A 24,318-nucleotide genomic window follows, 5' to 3' on the forward strand; every position below is an offset into this window, starting at 1 on the left:
GTCACCACTATAGTGAACATGTTTTTCACACTTGTGTCCTCATTGTTTTAATCACTCTTTTAACTGTGAGTTAGTTTTCTCTAACTTTTGTTTTAATGAAAAGGAATGTCTCATAAATATATATATATGTATAAATATGCCAATGAGAATAAAAGTTTGAAATAAATACATCAGAAGAGTAAGATCCAAAAATAATAAAAACAACTAATATATAAAAAAAAGAGCTAATGAATGTAAAAAAAAAAACAAAAAAAAAACAAGTGGCAGTAATAATAATAACAATCTAGAATGCAAAACGGACTTTGGGGAAAAAATAAGCAAAATATGAAATATTTTTTTTATATTCTTCATCTGCTTTGATCTTTTGACCAGAGATGTTGGCTTGATCGTGCTAAAATACAGTTCAATTCTCTAGAGATTTAGTGATTTTCTCTTTCACATGAAGTGTGAGCATTAACATTATGTAAGCTTCTTTCTGCAATCACATAAAAATAAAAAGATAATTGCAACATCTTATCTCACAGTTTGGACTTTTCCCCCAAGAATTACAAGATAGAAAGTCGGAATTGTGAGATATAAACTTAGAATTATGCAATAGTCAGAATTATGAGATAGAAAGTCAGAATTGTGAGATACAAAGTTGGAATCACAAGATACAAACTTGGAATTGTAAGATAGAAAATTAGAATTCTGAGATAGAAAGTTGGAATTACAAAACAGACAGTTGGAATTGCGAGATATAAACTCAGAATTATGAGATAGTCGGAATTAAAAGATGAAAAGACGGAATTGTAAGATATAAATAAAAGATATAAAAACAAAATTGCGAGATGTAAATTCACAATTCGGAGGAAAAAAAAAGTTTAAATTATGAGATTATAGCTGTGCAATTCAGACTTTATTTCTGAAAATTGTGAGGAAGACGTCAGCATTGTGAGATAAAAAGACACAATTACTTCTATTTTTTATCCCATGACGGAAACTTCCGTATCACGTGTAAAAACCAAAGGTTTGCGCTCTCAAAATAAATTAATCACATGACGATGACAGGAAGGAATAAAATGCTCATAAAAAGTGTGACATCCTACTGTAAGCTCAAGGTGCAAGTGTGAATTCATATTTACAACAGCACAAGAGAGTACACGTGATATACTAGTGAGATGCATTAATATGTGTTTTTCCCACACCACAAATGTGCAGACAAAATAAAGAAGTATTAAGTTGCTTTCATATATTTACAGACGGATGGTACGGACGTCTCGGTTTGAATCCAATTCCATTTGGAGCGTCTTTCTGTTTCCAGTAATCAAAACACTCTTTGCCAGAATCCACAGTCAAAACAATTCAAGTTTTGATGGAACGTGATAAAACACACAGTTTCAAACACTGCATCTGGAGATCTGGGTGTGGACGTGATGTTTCTCCTCACCAGTGCTCCAGCTGCAGGTCCATGGCCGAGTTCAGGCTGATGTCCGTCACGTCCAGGAGCTCGGCGCTGAAGATGCTCGGGCCGGACGGAGGCAGGCTGTTGTGGAAGGCAGTGTGGGAGGTGGGCGGAGTCAGATCCAGCCATTCCATTGTCTCCCACGGTGACTCCGCGAAGGTCATTCCGAGGCCGTGACCCTCGGTGGCAACCGCGGAGACCTTTCCGGCCGTGGGCGATACAGGAGTGTCCATCATGTCGCGGTTGTTGAATCCATCGCCCGCCTCCTCCAAGCGTCCGTCCACGGCGGGCATCTTCAGAAGTGACGCGTCTCCTTGTGTCCGGCTCATGGGGCTCAGCAGCACCTCCAGATGAGCGTCTCCGTGAGCCGCCACGTGATCGTAAGCGAGCATGGAGGGCGACATGTGACTGTAGTGTCGGTGAACTTGGGAGAAACTGTAAGGTGAGGCACAACTTTGGTTACAGGAGAGCTCTCTTCTTTGGCGTTAGCTGGCATTTCTTTAAAACAAGACAATGACAGCACAAAGAGTGACTTTAATAGTCAATAACAGCTGGGTGTTACTGTGTGAAATGAGGGGCCTTGTGAAAGCTTCATTTAGGGCTAAAGGAATAGTTCACCCAAAAATTAAAATTCTGTCATCATTTATTCACCATAAAGTTGACCCAAATCTGCAGTATAAAAGGTATTTTAAAGAATGTTGGAAGCCAAATAGTTTTTGGTGCCCATTGACTTCCATAGTATCAAATAATAATAATAATAATATGTACATCAATAGCTACCATCAACTGTTTGGTTACCAACATTCTTCAAAATATCTTCTACAGGTTTGGAACAACATGAGGTTGAGTAAATAATGACAAAATTCAAAAGCTGATGAGGAGAGACTCACCTCCGCTTTCGATGAGGACGTCTAGAAGCTCATCCATCTGCTGGCTGCGTGACATCTGCTGCAAGAACATCACAGGATCGTTTATTCTTGTTGGTGTTTGTTTGTTTGTAGAAAATTATGTGAGAATTTATGTTGATTTTTTTTTATCATAATGATGAGGTGGTGTCTATTTTTTTATGGAAGAGATACATAAAAAATAGGCAGTTTTTAGTAAGGGTAACAATTTTTTTTTTTTTTCACAAAATACACAGCATTTAGTTGTTTACGATTTTTTAGAGTTTCATGTTTGGTTCATTTTGACCCGGGCATGTATGGAGTACCATTAGTGTCAAAAATTCTTACTGTTAAATTATTTATGAGGTTAGTGTCTAAAAACTTTTGTAAAATATATTTAGCTTTTTTTGCCATATCTCACTGAATTTTGTTGCTAAACCTGTATATGTACGTTTATTAATGAACCACTGCGGCATGAAAATTTGTTCTTTTTTTCGTCTGAAAATTAAAGTTTAAGTAAAATGAGTTTTAGTTTGAAAACGTTTGATAGTGATATTTATGTTGTTTTGATATAAATAAATATGTAGCCATATATTTGGACTTTTTTTGAGTAATCATGAGTTATAATTTAAAGGAATTTAATTAAATTCTATCCATTCCAATGGGGTTAATGCTGGTAATACTGGTTTCTCATATATATGTTTTTATTTATTTATTTATTTTTTGTTTTTTTGTGTGTGTGTGGTTCATTTGACATTTCAAATAATTTTTTTCTTTCTTTTTTTTATAAGAAAGGGTAAATGCAATAGTAACATGGCAATAACTTTCAAAACGTTGATTTATTTAATCACATTTACTCATTAATGAGAAATTGCTGATCAGATGTACCATGGTTTTAGTTTAGTTTTATAAAATAATTATTTGGGAACAAACAGACATGGAATGTGAAAACAGTATACAGATTTTGAATGCATTACGAGAGTTAAGAGTGTTAAATGTACGAACAGATTTTGTAGCTGACGGCATTCAAACGCATGTACAGGAACTGGTTACGCTTAGACTTGTTGGCAAATGCTTGTTTTTGCAGGCGGTTTCAAGGACAACAATTTCTAGAAAGTACAGCAGGGTTTCCGAAACTGAAATTTTGGGTTGATAAAACCAATAACAATTAGTTTTAATAATAATAATATGACCAGCTGCTCATATTATATGTAAAATTAAAATAATTCAATGATGCTGCATGATAATCAGAGTGATTATCAAATCAAAGTCAGTGATTTAATTCAATATCTGCATATTCTGTGTTTCAGAGTGAAGTGCGGCCCTGTGTTCGTGCCATCGGGTGTTTTCAGCATCTTACAGTAAATGAAGTGAACTCCATCACTGTATATAAGTTTAGCATGCATCAGGGAACGCGATATGTTCTAGCTTTATTCACACAATCACACCATTTCCAACATTTTTGTAGACAGAAGTTTACAGCATTTCATTAATATCACTATTACAACTTGTAGCGTAAAATCAAATTGTTATTATTATAATCAAATATTTACTGTAATTTACAATAGTAATATATTTTATTTATAGTAATATTTTAATATTTATATATAGTTATAGTTACAGTTTAAACAACAATAATAATGCTAATAATAATAAATATTATTATTATTATTATTAAATTTGCTTGAGTTCCTAAAGCACCAGTGTGAATATAATGTTGACTGAATTATTGTCACAACTAGGAAAAAGTGCATCTTTATCATTTTTTATAAATGTTTATAATTACTTAAAATGATCATAAATAACTGATAATAATTGATTTTATTATAATAATATGTTTAATATTATATATTGATAGAATAATATTTTCGGTATATAACATTTTATAAATATTATTATTATTATTCAATATACTGGGTTCCTAAAACACCAAGGTGAATGTAATGTTAAACTAAAAAGAGGTTGGAGTTCACTTCAAAATCCAAATGAAGAGTCAAAATAAAACAATAATTTTTATTATTTATTTCAAATATATTTAATATTTTAATAATAATTACCTATAATACTTAAAGGCATACTCCACCCCACAGTGAAAATTTTGTCATTAATCACTTACCCTCATGTCGTTCCAAACCCGTAAAAGCTTTGTTCGTCTTCGGAACACAATTAAGATATTTTGGATGAAAACATGGAGGCTTGTGACTGTCCCATAGACTGCCAAATAAATAACAGTGTCAAGGTCCAGGTATAAGACATCATCAGAATACTCCATCTGCCATCAGTGATGCAACCGTAACGTTATGAAGTGATGAGAATACTTTTTGTACGCGAAGAAAACGTTAATAACAACTTTATTCAAAAATTTGTCTCCTCTGTGTACTTGGTTTGGCCTTGTTTGAGCATACGCTGCCTGCGTTCAGCTCATATTCTCTAAAATGGCGTTACGGTGATGCAGAGAGACACAAAGGAGACGAATTGTTGAATAAAGTCGTTATTTTTGTTGTCTTCGCGTACAAAAAGTATTCTCGTCGCTTCATAACATTACGTTGAACCACTGATGGCAGATGGACTATTCTGATGATGTCTTTCATACTTTTCTGGATCTTGACAGTGCAAGTTACTTGGTAGTACATGGGACAGCTACAAGCCTCCCGGTTTTCATCTAAAATATCTTAAATTGTGTTCCGAAGACAAACAAAGCTTTTACGGGTTTGAAACGAAATGGGGGGTAAGTGATTAATGACAAAATTTTAATTTTGGGGTGGAGTATCCCTTTAATAATAACAATAATACTTCTTAATAATTTGTCTGAGAGAAGCGTTTGGGAATCCCTGCAGTACAGTGATGCAGTGCTGTACGTCTCCACGCAGTCAGTAAAGCTGTAGAGACGCAGGCAGAAGCTCTGAGAGCGTGAGCAGCGTGAGAGCGCATGAGCGAATCCTGAGCTGCTTTACCTGTTTCACTGCATCCTCATAACACGGCGGCCCTTTACTGCCAGAGGCAGGGGGATCGGAGCTACAGAAGGCAGTGCTGGATGTGTGAGAGTTGGGCTCAACGTGCCGCGGAGAGAGAGACAGAGCCTCCTACAGGAGACAGGGCCAAACGTTACACCTCTGAGGAGCCAGAGGAGCCCAGCTCTCTGATCAGTGTGTGTGTGTGTGTGTGTGTGTGTGTGTGCGCAGTGGCACCGAATCTATCAGACGCTTCCTCTGCAGGACGCTGTGACCTCTGACCTCTGACCCAGTGACAATAAACACATCATCCATGTGTTTTGGGATGTTCTGACTTTGTGTGGTCATTTGGTGGCGTATGTTGTTAATTGAGCAACACATATGCTGTGAGAGAGTCGGTGTGTGTGGGGAATTATGAATAGTTTGTAATGTTTTTGAAAGAAGGCTGCATTAATTTGATCAAAAATACAGTAAAAACTGAAATATTATTGCAGTTTAAAATAACTTTTCCATGTGAATATATGTTAAAATGTAATTGATTCCTGTGTTCAAAGCTGAATTTTCAGCATCATTACTCCAGTCTTCAGTGTCACATGATCTTCAGAAATCATTCTAAAATTCTGATTTACTACTCAAGACACATTTCTGATTATTATCAATGTTGAAAACAGTTCTGCTGCTTCATATTTTTGTGAAAGCTGTGATACATTTTATTTTTCCGGATTCTTTGATGAATAGAAAGTTCAAAAGAACAGCATTTATTTGTAATAGAAATCTTTTGTAACATTATAAATGTCTTTACTGTCACTTTACATCATGAATAGAAATATCTGTCTTTTCTTTCTTTTTTTTTTCTTTTTTATAAATGACCCCAAACTTTTGAATGGTAATGTATGGAAATTCAGCTTTGATCAAAGGAATAAATGACATTTTACACATAGAATTCATCTATTTTATATTGTAAAAATATTTCACAATATTACAGTATTTACTGTATTTTTTGATCAAATAAATGCAGCCTTGATGCACAGAAGAGACTTCTTTCAAAAACATTAAAAAAATCCTAATTATTCTGAGCTTTTGACCATTTGTGCTCATTGATTGAGACGCATGATTGATACGGTGAATCCCAGAGTGATTGAGACTTACTGTTACAGGAGCCGATCAGAATGTGTGATGTTCTGCTGTGAGTTTTTGTGAGAGATGAATTCGATGAGTGAGTGTGATTCTTCACGTACTTTCTGCTGCATGCTGCTGCTCTTGGCTTTGGTGGATGCTCTGGCGCTGAGGTTGTTGTCTGCTGGATTCTGATGGTAAAGCGGCTGCAGGTTTCTCTGATCTGACGGATACGAGCAGCTCGCCGTCTGTCCCGCGCTCTTCTGCTGTAACTGAGAGATTTCAGCCGTTAGTCACTGAATCAAAAACAATCATCAGTGTCCAGGAAGAAGAAAAGGAAGACTCTTTCACAAATTCCAGCTTCCAAATACTCTTCATGTTAAATATGCAAATTATAACTATAATATTGTTCAGATCTTTATATAAAGTTGGATATTGAAGAATATTCAACTTTATCTACATACATGTTGTGCCTGATTTCTTGTATTGTTGCAAAATGTGACTACTGTATATTATCGTTTACTTCTAATCTGATAAATGTGACTATGAGGCATAATATTAAGATATTATAACCATTAAGATTCATGTAAAGCTGCTTTAAAACAATGTACATTGTGAAAAGTGCTATGCAAAAAAAGTTTAAATCTAATGACATTAAATGTCATGTTGCGCAAGTATTAGGTAAAAAATTTAAATTTTCCTTAAATCTTCAACTCGTGTGAAAGTACACACCTTCAAAAAAATAATGTAATGATAAAAGTTTTTAAAAATTATCATCAACATGTTTAAATAACAAAAATACATATGAATAATACGAAATCATAAGATTAATGTATAAATATTGTTAAGTTCCAGAAAGTTATACTCCTAAATCTTAAATATTTCTAAAAGTACACAATGATTTTATTATAATTATTATTATTAACTATACAAAGTATTTTATATGTACATAAATGCATTTTTTTTAAAAAAGTATTTTTACAGATATCATAAAAATATATTTAAATAATTACATTTATATTAAAATATTAATTTATAAATACCATTATGTTTCGCACCACATGACATTTTACAACCTGAACTAACCTAACTATTGTATTGTATTTAGTTAGTTGGTTAGTTATTTCTACCACCCAAAAATATCAAATTCATTTTAATTCAGAAATGAAAATAATTTTGCTATTTATCTATATTATAGGTGTTTGAGTCATTGTGTGAATGAACAGCATTTGTATTTCTGAATCATTGTAGTTTTAGTATCTTTGAGATACTATTATAGTTTTGGTTAGCATTTTCAATTAGATTTGAATTAGCCCTTTTGTCATTTTTTTTTTTTTTAAATAGGTCCATATAGTTTTTATTTCAATTTTAGTACATTACGTTAAACTGAAAGAAAATGAAAAAATGTTGCTTTGAAAACTAACTGATAAAAAATAAGTTTAAGGTGTTCTATATTTTGTTTTACTTCAGTTAAGATTTATTTTATGTCAAGTAATGAAAATGTATTTATGGTTTTAGTTGTAGCTAACTATAATAATCGTGTTGTGAATGAAAGAACAGATGAATTGAATTGTTCGCATCATTGAATCACTGTTTTCTTGTCTATAACTAAAGCTGTATTGTATAAACTGCTATAGAAATCGATTGATGACAGACTTGTGCATGTGCCGTGGATCACCTGTACGTTGCGTGCGGCTCTGCTTGCGTTCTGAGGCAGCGTGTGTGAGTCTCTCAGCAGGTACGGCTGGCCGGGGGACGAGGGGCTGCTGGAGGCTTTGGTGACGGGCGACTCTTCAGGAGAACACTGAGGGCTCAGGAACGCAGACAGGCTGGCGGGGTTTGCAGATGATGGCACAGCGTGCAGATTGCAGTGAGCCATGCAGCTGCCTTTCATCTGCTTGGCAGCCAGAGGACAGCTGGACGCCACCTGCTCCTGCTTGACGGACACACCGTAGAACTGCTGCATCTGCGCAGGAGGCTGCAGATGCATCATGTGCTGCGGCGGAGCGGGGCAGTCTTGCATGCGCTTCCTCTTGTGCAGCTGCATGCGCAGCTCCTCCACCTGCCTCTGCTCCTGGTGCAGCTTCCACGTCAGCTCCTCGATCACCTTCTGCTTCTCCACCAGCATCTTGTCCTTCTCGGCGTCCGGTCCCAGCACGCTCTGGCCCTCGTCTGCGCTCAGCTGAGCCGGCGACGGCTGCAGGCCGAACTGCGGTGAGGACATGGTGACGTCGCTGAAACTGTCGGGCAGTGAGCCGCTGACAGAGAGATCAGATGAGGCCGGAGAGATGGGCGGTGTGGAGCCGCTGCTGCAGAACGGGTAGAAGCCGGCACTGTGCGACTGATAGGACGAGAGCGATCCGGTGGGTGTCACAGGAAACGTGGCTGCGCTGACGTCTGCAGAAGCGGCAGGAGAAGAGTCTTTGAAGGGCCGCAGACGCTCTATGAGCGCCGTCTTAGTGCCAGACACGGGCAGACCGCGGATCCGCAGCTGCTGCCTGAGTTCAGACACCTGGCAACACACAAAACAGTCAGGCAAACAGTTCCAACTAGCTCAAATTAAAAACGTTAGTTGCTGCGTTAAATGTTTAATCCTTATAATGCATTTAAAGTTTGCATAATGTTTTCACATTCTGAGTATGTCTGAACCCAGGTAAGACCCAATGAGTCATAACTGTTCATTTTCAATTAAAATCATATTGCATCTTTGAATGTTATTACTATGTTATTACTATTTTAATTTTACTTGCATAAACATGTAAAACAAAATTTCAATCTTAAAAAAAGTGTAAAAAACAGATGAATGAATGAATGTGTGTTTGCGAAGTTTTCTTTTCTTACTAAAAACCTATATGCGCTGGTCAGTTTGGGGTTTTGTACTCTTAATATGTCAACAAAATCTAAACTAGAAATTTGAACATGAATTTATCCAATCAGATTTATGTTTTAGGTGCAAATTTAATGAGACAATGCCTCATTTCCATATTTAAACCTAATATTTCAGAAATCTTTTAATGCAGGACATTTGTCTGAATGTACTGTGATTAATCAGCTGGTTTAGTACGCTGATACCCATTAGTGAGACCTGTAGTGTTGACACACACCTTCCTCTTTAAAATCTACAAGCTTCTGGTTTCCAGTCCAGATCTTTAACCCCTTCATCGCATCACGACGTGACGTGTCAAAGCGCAGCACTGACCTTCAGGTCGTCCAGGTTGGCGGGCAGCGGTCCGGGTCTGAGGGGGCTGATGGACGGGTTGCAGTAGCTGCTCTTCACTGGAGACGAGGAGCTGCTGCTGGTCTGGACGCTGGACGCACATGATGACTGCTGTTCACCCGACGCCCTGTTACACACGCAACACACAATTATGCTTCTTATGATCAGAAAATTGGCTAAATAATTAATTAAAATGGAATTTTGAAAACATTTTTTTTATACTGTATATACTTCTGTTCAAGTGTTTAGGGTCTGTAAGATTTTGAATGTTTTTAAGGCTCTCCTGCTCATCAAAGCTGCATTTATTTGATCAAAAATACAGTAAAAAAAACCAATATAAAAATAACTGTTTTCTATGTAAATATATGTTAAAAAGTAATTTATTCCTGTGATGTGCAGCTGAATTTTCAGCATCATAACGCCAGTCTTCAGTGTCACATGATCTTGCTGCTCAAGAAACAACAATATTATTATTATTATTATTACTACTTTAAAAACAGTTGTGCTGCCAATTTTGTTTGTGGAAACCATCATATATTTTATTTTTCAGGATTATTTTATTTATTACAAATGCTTGGGGTTGGTAAAGACTGAAAGGTCAGGTGTGTAAACTCAAAAAATAAACTCAAAAAGTCAATGAAGCCGAACAGAATTCCACTCTTAATCCGAAAAAACTTTCACAGTAAAAAAAATCCTCAAAACTTGCATCTTCAATTGACCCTCTAACTCTAGCACTCTCTATTCTGATTCTATTTCATCTATTTGTATTCTTTTTTTAAATAAAAAAAGCACTTGAGCCTCTAACACTTGCGCTCTCTATTCTATTTCTATTGTAACTACTTGTTTTCTTTTTATTTATTATTAAAAAATTACCCTTTAACACCAGTGTTCCCTAGACTTATTCTATTCTATCTACTCGTTTTCTTTTTATTTATTATATTAAAAAAAAAAAACCTTGCATAGTGCGTTAGGCTAACCGAGACTAGTCGTAGCACTTGGATATTATTGCTCTTTTGTTGGTTTTGATTGATTCTATTGTCCTCGCTTTGGATAAAAGCGTCTGCTAAATGACTAAATGTAAATGCAAAAAAAATGTCAATGAACTGAGCGTATGTGTATAATCAGGAAATGCTTTATAATCTGAGGTAAATGTATGTATTCCCCCATCTTTTGAAAGAGACACTTTTTTGCAGTGCTGGACTCACTTGTTGAGCGTGCTCTGGTTGAGGGTCTGGTAGCTGAAGCTCTGCTGCTGGTGTGTGTGTGAGTGTGAGTTCTGCTGGTGTTTCTGCTGGCTGAGGATCTGCAGCTGCAGGAAGAGCTGCTGCTGCTGCAGGAGACGTGCGTACGCCGAGTCCATCTGCGGCGCAGGACATTTCTCTGCCTTCTGGTCCGGTGGGATGTACTGGTGGTACTTCAGCTTCTTCACTTTAGGCTTGATGTCTTTGGGTTTCTTGTGGCGGTTCTTCTCAGACATTTTGGACTGCAGAGGAACCGAAAAACTTCATGAAACGAGCTGATGTTAGATTTATGTGAGTGTTTTCGAGGTTAGCATTATTATAACTTATTATCGTCTGCTTTGTGTTTAGTGATTTGAAAGGGACGAGATGTTTAGTCATACCTTGACTATTGCAGGAACGGGAATGGGTGGAGTTTCCTGGCTGTTTGTCATGTTCTCCTCCTGGTTTTGAGTGCTGCCGTCTTTGCTCTGAGACCCCTGAATAACAATCAAATTAATAAACTGTCATTAAATCATTAATAATAACTGATCGTCATGGCCTGTAAAGCCTGATGTGTGAAATAATAGTAAAAACTATTTCTATGATCATTTAGAGTCTTCGAAATTTGTGTATCAAATATGATACAGTAAACTTAGGGTTAAATAAATGGATTTACATAGAAATAATTTATTCTTTCTGCAAACTCCAAACCTTTCCATAAGTTGATATCCAGGTGACACTGTTTATAAGACATTGTTTATATCTCCCAAGTACTTTACGTTCAAAAAACCCCACACACAAGGTGATTATTATTAAACATGTACATAATTTACAACTTTCGCAAGCCACAAAGCTTAAATAAATATTCCTAAGTTGTACACGCTTCTGCTCCACGTGATCTGAACGATAGGTCATGAGGATTTGATGCCAGGCCTCCTGACAGCTTCAACCGATGGTTTATTACCCCTGCTGCCAGAGAACGGGCAATCATTCTGAAGCCTGGAGCAACGCTGGAACAATACACTTCTGAGTGTGTAAGAAACACGCTGGCATGCTGATCTGGGCTCAGAGTCAAAGAGCTGTCAGAAAATAACGGCTCCTCCAGAGCCTGAGCAGAACACTGCAGTTCACCGGATTACCACAGGGGGTAGAACACTAAAACACATGACTACCATCACAGATATCACATAAACACTCACTACCAGCAGTCAGGAGTGCTTTCAGTCTTCAGCTCATTTATTTACTTAAATTTAATTTAATCGATTAGACTTGCAGTATATACTATCATTTAAAAGTTTGGAAGTTTAACGTTTTCGAAAAAACGTCTCTTCTGCTCACCAAGGCTGCATTTATTTGATTGGAAATACAGTAAAAAAAAAACAGTGAGACATTATTACAATTTTTGTAAGTTTTTGATGTGAATATATTTATAATTGATTAAAATACAATTTCTTAAAAAAAAATTTTCATTATAAATTTTTTATTTTTATTTTTTGCAATTGTGTTACTCAAAAAGGATGCGTTAAATTGACCAAAAGTGACAGTAAAGACATTTATGATTTCTATTTCAAATAAATGCTGTTCTTTTAAATGTTCTATTCATTTAAAAAAAAATCCTGAAAAATTAAAATGTAAAAAAAACCTGTAGAACTGTTTTCCACATTGATAATAATCAGAAATATTTCTTGAGCAGTAAATCAGTATATTAGAATGATTTCTGAAGATTATGTGACACTGAAGACTGGAGTAATGATGCTGAAAATTCAGCTTTGATCACAGGAATAAATTACAGTTTACTGCATATTCACATAGAAAACAATTATTTTAAATTGTAATAATATTTCACTTTTTTTACTGTATTTTTGATCAAATAAATGAATCTTTGGTGAACAGAAGAGACTTCTTTAAAAAACATTCAAAAATCTTAATTATTCCAAACTTTTGACAAAGAGTTTATTTATATTTATTACCAGTAGTGTTATATATATATATATATATATATATATATATATATATATATATATATATATATAAAAACCTTAAAAACAATAATATATATATATGTGTGTGTGTGTATATATATATATATATATATATATATATATATATATATATATATATATACACACCACACACACACACACACACACACACACACACACACACACACACACACACACACACACACACACACACATATATATATATATATATATATATATATATATATATATATATATAATATTATTGTTTTAAGGTTTTTTTTTGTTGTTGTTACTTGTATTTATGGGCAAAGAAAAGCAATACAAAATAAATAAAAACTTGTTATGTGTTAATATATACAGTATTCCTTCATATATTCCAGCTGTTTGTGATGTCCTGAATGTGTTTGCTGTGCTTTGTATGGGGCGACTCACATGCTCAGTGTTGGTGAGTGTCGGTGAGCTCGAGCCGCTGCTCTTGTTCTCTGTAAGCGCTTCAGCCGAACACTGCGACTCTTCACTGTGTGGCTGATCTGGAGACAGACTCTCACTGCTGCTGTCCTCCTCAAATGCGTACGAGTCCTCCTGCTGCGGGAACTTCCCATGGTTCACTGCGGAGATACGAGAGGAGAGATACAGACTCAAACCCAGTCAGATAAACTCCAGCAGCGAAACAAAGAAAAGATAAGAAAACAAATGTAAAGAGAGCAGCGAACATGAACGGTGATGTTTAGAATCTGTATGATAGAATTGTTTGGAAGATTTGTAGACTCTGAACTCTGTGTCTGTGTAAATATTTGACTGAGAGTCTGTTTGTGTCTGATGTGTGTGTGTGTGTGTTAAGCGCGTGCCAGAACATCGATGCGTGTGCCAGTGCTGAATGCATCAATCCGTTTGTCATATGCACGGGGCTGAACACTTTTGATGCAGTGACAGGAGCCTAATAGAGCACAGGTCACACGAGGGGTCACGAGAGGTAAGTGTGTGTGTATGTGTGTGTGTGATATCTGACCATGTGAGCTGGCAGCAGCAGTACAGGGACTGGTTTCAATCAGCACAAGCACTCTCTCAGTTAAGCACACAGGCACACACACACACACACACACGCACAGACGCACAGGTTTCGTGTTTTCATGTTTTATGGGTTCATTCCATAGGTGTAATGGTTTTAATGTTCCCACAAGGTCAAAATATACTGGTATCTTGTGGGACATTTGGTCACAATATAGAAAATACCAGGTGTATTCTCTCTCTCTCTCTCTCTCTCTCTCTCTCTCTCTCTCTCTCTCTCTCTCTCTCATGTGAGCTATTTCCTTCTCATGTTGATGTTGGATGCTTGTGGTGTGGACATAGACTGTATAAAAACATGGACGTAGTGTCCGTGATGTCACCCGTAGATTTCTGAAGAGTGTTGGTGAAGCTCAAAGTCTGCGGAGCGAACTGTCACCATCTTGGCAGTGTGTCACCGCGCGTCACTCCCGGATAATTGAAAATGGGCAAAAAAGCGGGAGCTGGTTCCTGAAACCACGCACACCTAGCGCGACGGTGGTGACAGCAGCATCAATCCACCTGTCACTCAAGTGGCCACGCCCTTAATAATGCAGAACTTTAAGGCTTAATATAATTTAAACGGATGAGTTATAAATAAATTCACCCCCTCACAGTTGTCTTGAAGGGCAAAATTAGCTATATAGACCAAAACCACTTTTTGTACCAGGCTGTAAACACATTTTTTTTCTGCTGTAAAGTTTTAACATGGGGAGTCTATGGGACTGACTCCCTTTTGGAGCCGATCAGTCGATGGATTCCTTCCGTGTTGGTTTCACAAGCTCGGTGTGGATGAGGTCCAGTGAGCTCCTCACTGTCCACTTACTCTTAGATCATTAGCCCCGTCTGTGCAATGCCATTTCTTTATTTAGTTTTTGTTTTTGTTGTTGCTGTTGTTGCTTACTATTTCTCTACAAAAACTCTACACACAAAACCACAGAACATGCACACAAGACAAGATAACACATCTCTTGCAAGCAAAAACTACTTAAAAACTAGCTTAATTCTTATAGTGGTGGATAGTAAATGTATAGTTCAGTCATGAAACTGTAGATGGCGCATACTGACGGGTATTAATGCAACTAATGAGTATTAACGTTAAATGACTTGGCACAAGTTGATTGATTCATGTTGCTTTACATTTAAATGGCTGGCTAGCATTCACTTGAGATTCCTGCAGTGCGCTTTCAGGGTTCCTCTGAAACCCTCCACCTTCCCCAGCTCCACCTGTATACTGTAGATCTGCTATGGGTTATTTTATATGCTATTTGTGCAGCAGCAGTATGTCTTCAATGCTCGCAGCACTGTATCACCGTATGGATTGGCAGTAATAGCAAGTTCATGTACCTGCTTGCAGCAGCAGCAGCAATAATCTACAACTACAGCAATAACCAACAGAAGGAGATTAGGTGATATATTTTGAGTAGAAGAAGTGCATTAAATTTGTCATAACCATTACCATGCTAAAATCTTTCAAGAGTTGTCATGATTGAACAAAGTATTTTTACTTCGTTACTGTTCTTGGGAAATTTATAATCTTTACTACATTCCAAATCATAATCTTGTACTTTTTACTCGAAAACATGTTGTTCCTCGTTATTTTGAACTGGAGAAATCGTCACGCACTACGAGAAGTGATAGCGATGCACGATTTGTGAAGGAGCTGATTCTTTTCAAAGAGCCTGTTAAATTGGTTTGCAAATCGCACTGAATGATTCATTCACGAACCGGATTGAGCGAATTGCCGCTATTTTCGAGTCAACAAATCACTGATTCATATCCAGTAAGAGCAAGTCTCCAGTTAACAAATCACGAAATGTGACCTCTGTTTTTATATTGTAGCTATATTTATATTTGCCTACACACTTTCCCCCCTCATTTTTACATATAATATATGGGTTTTTTTTATATTTTAACTTGTTTGCACACTTGAATTATTAGTAATTATCAGTAGTGATCAGTGTATGAGATGTATTTTTTAGCAGGAGGATAGAGTATATAAAATTCCAAAATAAATAAACATTTATCAATCAGTACTTTTTACTTTTAATACTTAACTACAAGAGCTACACAAGAGCTGTTTGTTTTGAATGATGTGCCTAATGCAGAGAACTGTGTTTAACATTTTGCTTAGAATTGCAAACTAAGTGTGAAGCAGATAATTTGCTTGCAGATTCGATATATAAGTGAATGGTTTCGCTGAGTGAGCCTCAACTACAACTTTAAGTGGGTAAGCTAAGCAATTTTAAAAAACTCAAATGGAAAGTGGCATCATGCCAGAAGACATGCATCTCATGCACCTCATGCACATTTGAGAAGAGACTGTGACAACACAGCAGATTGCAGAGAAGTGTTTGTCGAAGATATATTTGAATTTGACATGACAGAAGTCTAGCAGACCTCATGGTGAGCTGAGCATTCTGGGAAGGGTGTCTCAGACGGTCGTGTCTGCTCAAACACCTTTGTAGGTGGTTCGACGGAGCCACATAAATCACGTCAAGTCAAAACAAAACAGAGAATGAGAGGGACATTCATTTGATGTTTGGAGGGAGCGGGTTGATTTAAGTAGAGTTGATGTTTGTGTATATAAAACACGCTGCTCTTCCAGCAGAGGTAATATAAACCATCGCCCCCAGCCTCACGCCGCTTCTGCAACACATTAAGATGCGGTGTTCTTGGGGGAGAGGTAATGTTTACTTTCAGCATGTCCGAAAACACTGGATCTGAGCGCACAACATACTGCGGTCGGACGACATAGTAAACACAGAGCGAGTTAATGCCCATGAGCGAGAGCCCACGGCCTCCTAAATCAAATGTTGAGCCAAAGGTTGGGAGGACTGTGAGGAATCTCGCTCAACATCACTAGTGAGGAATTCGCTCATGCAGTGAAGATGCAAAAAATGCAACAAAGTCATGATATTAATTCAGGAGTTAGTGATGCAACTCCACACACACACACACACACACACACACACACACACACACACACACACACACACACACACACACACACACACACACACACACACACACACACACACACACACACACAATATTTGTTTTTGCATACAAACAGCTAAAATAATTAATTTAGATATTAATTTTATTTTAGATATTAAGATATCTATATTTTTAGATATCAACTTTATTATTAAAGAATGAAGTTTATTTTTCCAACCCCAATGACTTGAGCAAAAAACCCACTTAATTTGTACTTAATTAAGATTTTATATCTTATTCTGCTTCACGAGTACTGTAAACGTAACTTGATTTAAAGGCATATTTCATCCAAAAATGAAAATTTTGTCATTATTTATTTTTGATTATATGGTTATGTAAACGTTTGTTGATTTAAAGGCATATTTCATCCAAAAATGAAAATTTCAGTGGAAGTCAATGGCTATCGTCAACTGTTTGGTTCCATTTTTTTCATACTACGGAAATTAATAACTGTTTGGTATTTAATTTAATTTAATTTAATTTAATTTAATTTAATTTAATTTAATTTAGCAAGTATTTTAATTTAATTTTATTTTATTTTATTTTATTTTATTTTATTTTATTTTATCCATAATTTTGGAAGTTAAAAACTTAAAGTTAAAAAAAAAACATATATATATATGTTAATATATATATATATATATATATATATATATATATATATATATAATATTATATATATATATATATATATATATATTAGGGCTGTCAAATGATTAATCACGATTAATCACATCCAAAATAAAAGTTTTGTTTACATAATATATGTATGTGTACAGGGTATATTTTTATGTATATATAAATACACACACATAAATTATATATTTAGAAAATATTTACATTTATATACATTTATATATTTATATTCTTATATTTTATATTATATATAAATATATTTTTAATATATAAACATAACATATTCTTCTTAAATATATACATGCATGTGTGTGTATTTATATATACATGATAAATATACACAGTATACACACATATATTATGTAAACAAAACTTTTATTTTGGATGTGATTAATCGTGATTAATCATTTGACAGCCCTAATATATATATATATATATATATAATATGATGTGATATATATATAATATATATATATTTTTTTTTTTTTTTTTTTTTCTATACTATGGAAGTGAATGGCTACTGTCAGCTGCTTGGTTCCATTTTTTTTTTTTTTTTTTTTTATTATAAAGTTAAAAAAACATAATTTTTTTTTTCCATACTATGGAAGTGAATGGCTTCCCCCAGACTACAGAGGTTAATGGCTAGTAAAAAAGAAATTCATACAGGAGCATACACACAAAATTCAGTCGAGTAAACAATGAGAGTATTTTCATTTTTAGGTGAAGTCTACCTTTAAGAATGGTTAGATGTTTGTACTGGAAAACAAGACTGAAATATTGGAGGAAGAGCTTCATTTTTTTTTTTTTTTTGCAGTGTAGCAGTGGTTAGTGAAGAGCATTTTGTGAAATAAATGAGCTGTGCTCTGCTCCGATACCTTTCATAGCTGCTTCTTTAACAGTGGAATCGACAGGAATGATGTTCTTCTCCACCAGCTCCAGAGGGCCAGGTCTGAGAGCGATTCTCTCATTCAGGTTGTCGGCCAGTCTGGCTCGCTTTAGTTTGGTCTGTGAGTCGTGTGCGGGACCTTCGGCGGCGGGTTCTGCAGTAAACACACTATTAATCCAGCACAGCAGCTCTTCAGTCAAACACACACATGATGCAGCGCTGAGAATGAGCAGTTATCATGACACACTCACAGCATGCAATCAAGTCAATGTTCTAAAGTTATCTGAATCATTCTGTGTGTATATACACTGTAAATAAAACAAACATTACTGGAGCATGTTTTACAGGAAAATACTATTCAATTCAATGTGTTACTTGTTATTTCTTTGTAATTATTTGTGAAAACTGAAAAGGGAAAATTGTTTTGGCATCATGTACTGATTTTTTATTTTATTTTATTTATTATTTTTAAAGCTCTTACCTTGTAGAATACGCATGTTGACAAGCTCTGCTTTCTCTGGTCGACTTCTGATTTTGTGTTTTAAATAATCTCCAGTCTGCAACGTCAAATATTATAAAACAGTAAATATAATGAGTTGGATTTTCACACACTTTCACAATCATTCTGTATCAAATTAGTTTCATAACTGATGAACTTTGCATCATTTACACCAACTCTGGTGTTGTCTGCGTGGCAGTCAGAAATTACAGATTTTTATTAAATTAATGTACTATTTTTTAGTACGATAGTATGATGTATGATGCACTATTTTTATTAATTCATTATTAATGTTTTTTATTAAATTATTGTGATGTTTGTGATTTTTTGAGGAAATTTTTGAGGATTGTTATTTTTTTTTTTATTTTTTTATTTTTATGCTGAGTTTCATACCAATTAGATTGATGAATAAATCCAGAGGGTTAATTTGTACTGAATTGATCTGAATAATAACTCAGTTGTCTTCTGTAAAGCTGCTTTACATCTGAAATTAAATTAGTTGGATGATGTTTCATTATTTCATTATTGTTTCTGTCATTCTCCTGCTTTGACACAATCTGTAGTTCTAAAGTCCAAATAAATGACTTGATTTGAGCAAGACAAGTAATTACAAAACAATTAACTAGTACTGATGTCAGAAAAGTTTTAATAACTGAATATGTTTTAGTAAGTGTTGATGGTCTGTGCTGCGTGACTTTGGTTGTGAAGGGTTCTTTGCTTTGTGTTTGTTTGGTTCTTCTAACCTTGGATCGCTCGAGACTTTTCCTCTGTTCGTGGAACGCAGCCGGACTCTTCAAGGCTGGAAAAACAAATGAGAAACGGAGTAAATGTGATTGTTTATCTGTGAACACACTGTCAATGAATCTTACATAAATCATCTCTGCCAGCATCTGATCTGGCTCGTGTTTCTCTGCTAAAGCTGAATTATAGTCCTGAATCAAACGTCTGTCTGATACTTGTTTCAGCTTTTATTCTAGTGCTGCTTGCTAAACATCGCTATTAAAGTTGTTTTCAACATTTCATTAAAGTCCAAAATATCACCAATAGGCAACAACCCACAACACACTAGCATTATAAGTTTTGACACAGATGAGCATCACTCATGTTTTCTTCAAAAAATTAAAAAATATGATTATTTTGTTGTTGATTAGCACAGCTGTTGGGTAATCTGAGGTCTGACTTTAATATATTTAACACACGGCTGACTTGTGTTATGTTATTGGAAACATTTCTAGGGTTTTCTACAGAAGTTCTGCTCAGGTGTGTCTCAAGATCTCACTGCATACTAGAATCTAGATCACATGGAACAGGAAAAAGACGAAAAAACTTAGAGAAACCAAACATTACAACATTAACTGAATACAAATGATTCAGACAACACAAGAACATCTCAACCATTTCAAAATAAAAGCAGACAAAAAGGTATACAGGACACATTTCTTACAAAATATAATTTTTTAGAAAACATTTTGTAATCCATCACACTTTCTGCATGCTTTTCATCACATTAATCTGTTCTGTGTCAGAAATCCACTGCAAAAAATAAGACTTTTTTAAAATATTAAATCTTTATAATATTTAATATTAATATTATTTTAAAATGTTAATTAATATTAAATTATTATATTTTCATTCGATATAATTACATGAATTAACTAAAGACTCTTGGAAAATTTTTAAGCATAAATCTAACAAAATGTATTTTTATTTATTTTTATTTGATTTAGTTTTCTTTGTTTTTAAAATGTATTTTTTAAAGGCAATAAGAAATGAAAAATACCATCCGTTCTATTTAAATTTTATCTGACATATTCACTAAAAACAATTCTTAATATATTGTGCAATTTTGCATCTCAAGTAAACGTAAGTTCACCTGAAAAAGAAAATTCTTTTTACTGTCCCAGTTGTTCTAAACAAAAAATAAATAATAATTCCATGATTTATTTGTTGAATGCAGACCATGGCATGTATGCATTGAATAATATTTTATCTACATGCATTACAATATATACTATTTAATGCAAATTTTATTTTAAATTATGTTTTTATCTTTAAAATGATTTTGATTTGATTTTGACATGCTTTACTTTGTCTCTGTCAGTCTAAAATCTATTGCTTTTCGTTTCAGTGGTTCTTGAAAAGGTTGCACACACATACAGTGTCAGTGCATTACTACAGAAGTCAGAGGAGAGAGGCTGTGAAGAGCAGCACACGCCTGACCATCTAATGAAGAGCAGATGTGCTCAGAGAAATGTACACACACTGCATATGTGCAAAACCACAGCGAAGATTGAAATATCACCTCCTCTGAAGAATGCAACCAATTGCATAATTCCAGCCTTTGAAATGTAAGGTGCATTCTGATTTATGAGAGCGCTCTAGCTCTTAGCATTAGATCTTCTGCTTTCTGCTGGATGTACTCCTCATGAAATACTGCCATACGTTAATAAAACAAACACTAGAACAATTGTCATAAGTCACACGGAATAAAACATGACACACGAGCAGGCAGTAAAAAGCAAAGAAAACATGCATTTTATAAACACTTTTTCTATAACTACTTTCCCACATGTATGTAGATCAGCACCTATTTAAATGCTTAAAACAAGTTTATCTGAGTTTGCCGACCTGTTGTTTTATGTGAGTTTGGATAAATGGTGTTTGAAAGTTTTTTTTAGGAGCTCAGACTCGGTCAGTCACAGATCTGTGGTTTATCTCCAGCAGACCTGCTGAAATCCAGACTCCAGCGGCTGAATCAACAGACCGGTCAACAGTTCAATTAAAACACCTAATTGCACGCAAAATATACAGTTATGACTGTATTTGAATAAAGATACTGGTATATTTATGAAACCTAAATCTAAAGTCTCCGGTACACCGGTAAGGCTGTTTTCTTTAATATCTTTGTGTGTTTAGCTATGAATCATCTTTCAATGCTTTAAATATATATGCTCAATGGTCCTTTATTCAAAAATAATTCATAAATGCACTTCAAACATTAATTGACTTGAAAGCCACTCTTCTGTAATGTATGAATTAAATTAATCTCTATATTTTGAAATCATGATGATGAAAGAGGACAATTAAATAATTAAATTCATAAAAAGTAAGTAGTTTTCCATGAGAAAAAACAAACAAACAAACAAACAAACAAATAAAACAAAAAAACACAGGAAATGATGTCATGGCGTCAAGCACCTTTTAAAACAAATGTTGTTCAGGCTATAAAATGCATAAATTAACCTATGCATAAAAAAAATAAATAAAAATAAACCCAAACAAACAAATAAATAAATGTTTAAAAATTATGAATGAAAATGATTGAAAAAATAAAAAACGGTATAGAAGTTGCTGAAAACCATATGAACTGAACATTTTTATTTATTTATTCATTTTACTATGGTCACACTTGTATGTTATCTCATAAAAACTACTAAAAAAAACCTTGAAACTGAAGCATGAAGAATGTCCTTGATCTCATTTTCAGGTTATAGAGCGAAGCTGCTTTGCCTGGTCATCTGTTTATTATCGTTCCTCTCAGCCGTTTGAACGGGCAGATAAACTCTGAGAGCGTTCTGTGCCCGGTGTGCCAGATCCAGCTGTGTTAATGGGGCTCTTCTATGTAAATGTTAACAGGTGTGAGTGTGTGACTGTAGTGCAGATCTTATGGTGCCATGAAAGTGCTTGGGTCATTTGTCAGGTACCCATAATGCAGTGTGAGTGCTGGTGTTACTCACGAGGCATGATGCCCTGGTCAGCGAGCTGCTCTCGTGTCCTCCTCTGCTGGAGTCTCAGCTGCAGGACTGTGGGTGGAGGAGGAAACAGATAATGACTCATCATGAGTGAAGCTGGACAAATCAGACAGAAATCTGTGTCCGGAGAAGGAACACATCATCCCGTACAGACGGGGAGATGCTCCACACACACACACACACACACACACACACACACACACACACACACACACACACACACACACACACACACACACACACACACACACACACACACACATTAACGGGCCACCTCTTACGTTTATGAGCGCCTCCCTCCTCTCAGACTTCAGGAGGACCACACACTGAAGGAAGATTTGTTTAAAGCCAGGAGCTGTGTTTATCATAGACCTACATCCTGTTTTAAGAAATATTTGTGGGTCTGTTGCTTCATTTTTGTCTTTGTTTTGTGTGGTGTGTCTCTCATCACAGCAATCTACCCTGTCACTACACCAGTGTCCATGCATTACGTCTGTGTTTAATCTACTGTATGTAAGACTAAGAAGAATAAGTGGGAAAAAATGGCTTTGTTTCTTTATAAATTATGTTTTACCAGACATTAAGTTCAACAGCAATGGGACATTGGGTTGTTTGTATCACTCTAAATGTGTTTGCATGTTCCAGACAGATGTTAGTAGAAGCATTAGTGTTGAGAATGTTTCAGTCACTCTGATTTGTTCAAAACATTGATTCATTCAGGAACGAAACAAATAATTGTATTTAGGAAAGAGTTGTTGAATCACTCACTCACTCAACGAGGTCTTAAAAATGCCAAAGCGCAGTGCCCGGGACGCACACTAAATCCACACTCTAGAGCGCTATTCGAGGAAAAACAAAGTGTTGCACGTTTCATTGGTGCAGAAATGCGGTGATAATTATTTTGTACAACATTTGCGACTGATTTTTTATCACTTAATCACCACACATTAAATTGTGTCATGATATAGGGACTACTGAACAGACAGTTGATTTTAAAATGCTAATTATTTAAAATAAAAACAAATCTCTGTAAACACTTGCATTTTAACAACACTATTAGTGTGTCCCATACAGCGCTATCTCACGACCAATTCATACGTATTTTACGAAGTGGATAATTCATATGACCTCACTCGTATGATTTTGTACGATCTGTCTAGACCCCAGTGACGGATAGGTTTAGGGGCGGGGTTACGTGTAGGTCATTCGTACAAATTCATACAAATTGTGCAACTCATAAAATACGTATGATTTAGCACATATCATCTGAATTTGTACGAGTGAGGTTGTACAAATTTGTACAAATTAGCCACCTCATAAAATATGTATGAATTGCAGTGTTTATTTGGTCCCATTAGGTTAACCTGGTCCCATTAGGTAATGAAAAGTTTGAGACACACTTGTGGTCTTCATCCTCACTTGAACATTTGGCCCAAATACAGAAAATATGTCATATAAGTAGTTAACTGGTCAAGACTGGGGACATTTGGACAAGGCATAACTGTCTTTATGAGAAAGTCATTGAACCATTCATTCAAGGGAATCAACCAAAACATTGGTTCATTCATGAACGAAACAAGTAATTGTCTTTATGAGCAAGTCATTGAATCATTCACTCAAGCGATTTGTTCAAAACACTGATTCCAACAATGTTGTTACTTTGTACCTTTATCATTGCAGCTGC

At 35.4% G+C, this 24,318-nt stretch overlaps 1 protein-coding gene across 1 annotated transcript in view; it reads right to left on the bottom strand.

Moving 5' to 3' along the window:
- Nucleotides 1–241: 241 nt before the first annotated feature.
- myocd (myocardin) overlaps nt 242–24,318 on the bottom strand; it is a 122,399-nt gene continuing 98,322 nt past the window's right edge. Inside the window, 14 exon segments of the mRNA XM_042734898.1 lie at nt 242–1,868; nt 1,871–1,942; nt 2,335–2,392; nt 5,283–5,411; nt 6,518–6,667; nt 8,074–8,907; nt 9,595–9,739; nt 10,818–11,095; nt 11,234–11,329; nt 13,250–13,425; nt 18,373–18,537; nt 18,865–18,940; nt 19,626–19,681; nt 22,620–22,685. Of these exon segments, the coding sequence (XP_042590832.1) occupies nt 1,426–1,868; nt 1,871–1,942; nt 2,335–2,392; nt 5,283–5,411; nt 6,518–6,667; nt 8,074–8,907; nt 9,595–9,739; nt 10,818–11,095; nt 11,234–11,329; nt 13,250–13,425; nt 18,373–18,537; nt 18,865–18,940; nt 19,626–19,681; nt 22,620–22,685 (2,744 nt within the window). The 3' untranslated portion in view covers nt 242–1,425.

Source organism: Cyprinus carpio, chromosome B12 (genome assembly GCF_018340385.1).
Source record: "Cyprinus carpio isolate SPL01 chromosome B12, ASM1834038v1, whole genome shotgun sequence".
Taxonomy (NCBI): Eukaryota; Metazoa; Chordata; class Actinopteri; order Cypriniformes; family Cyprinidae; genus Cyprinus; species Cyprinus carpio.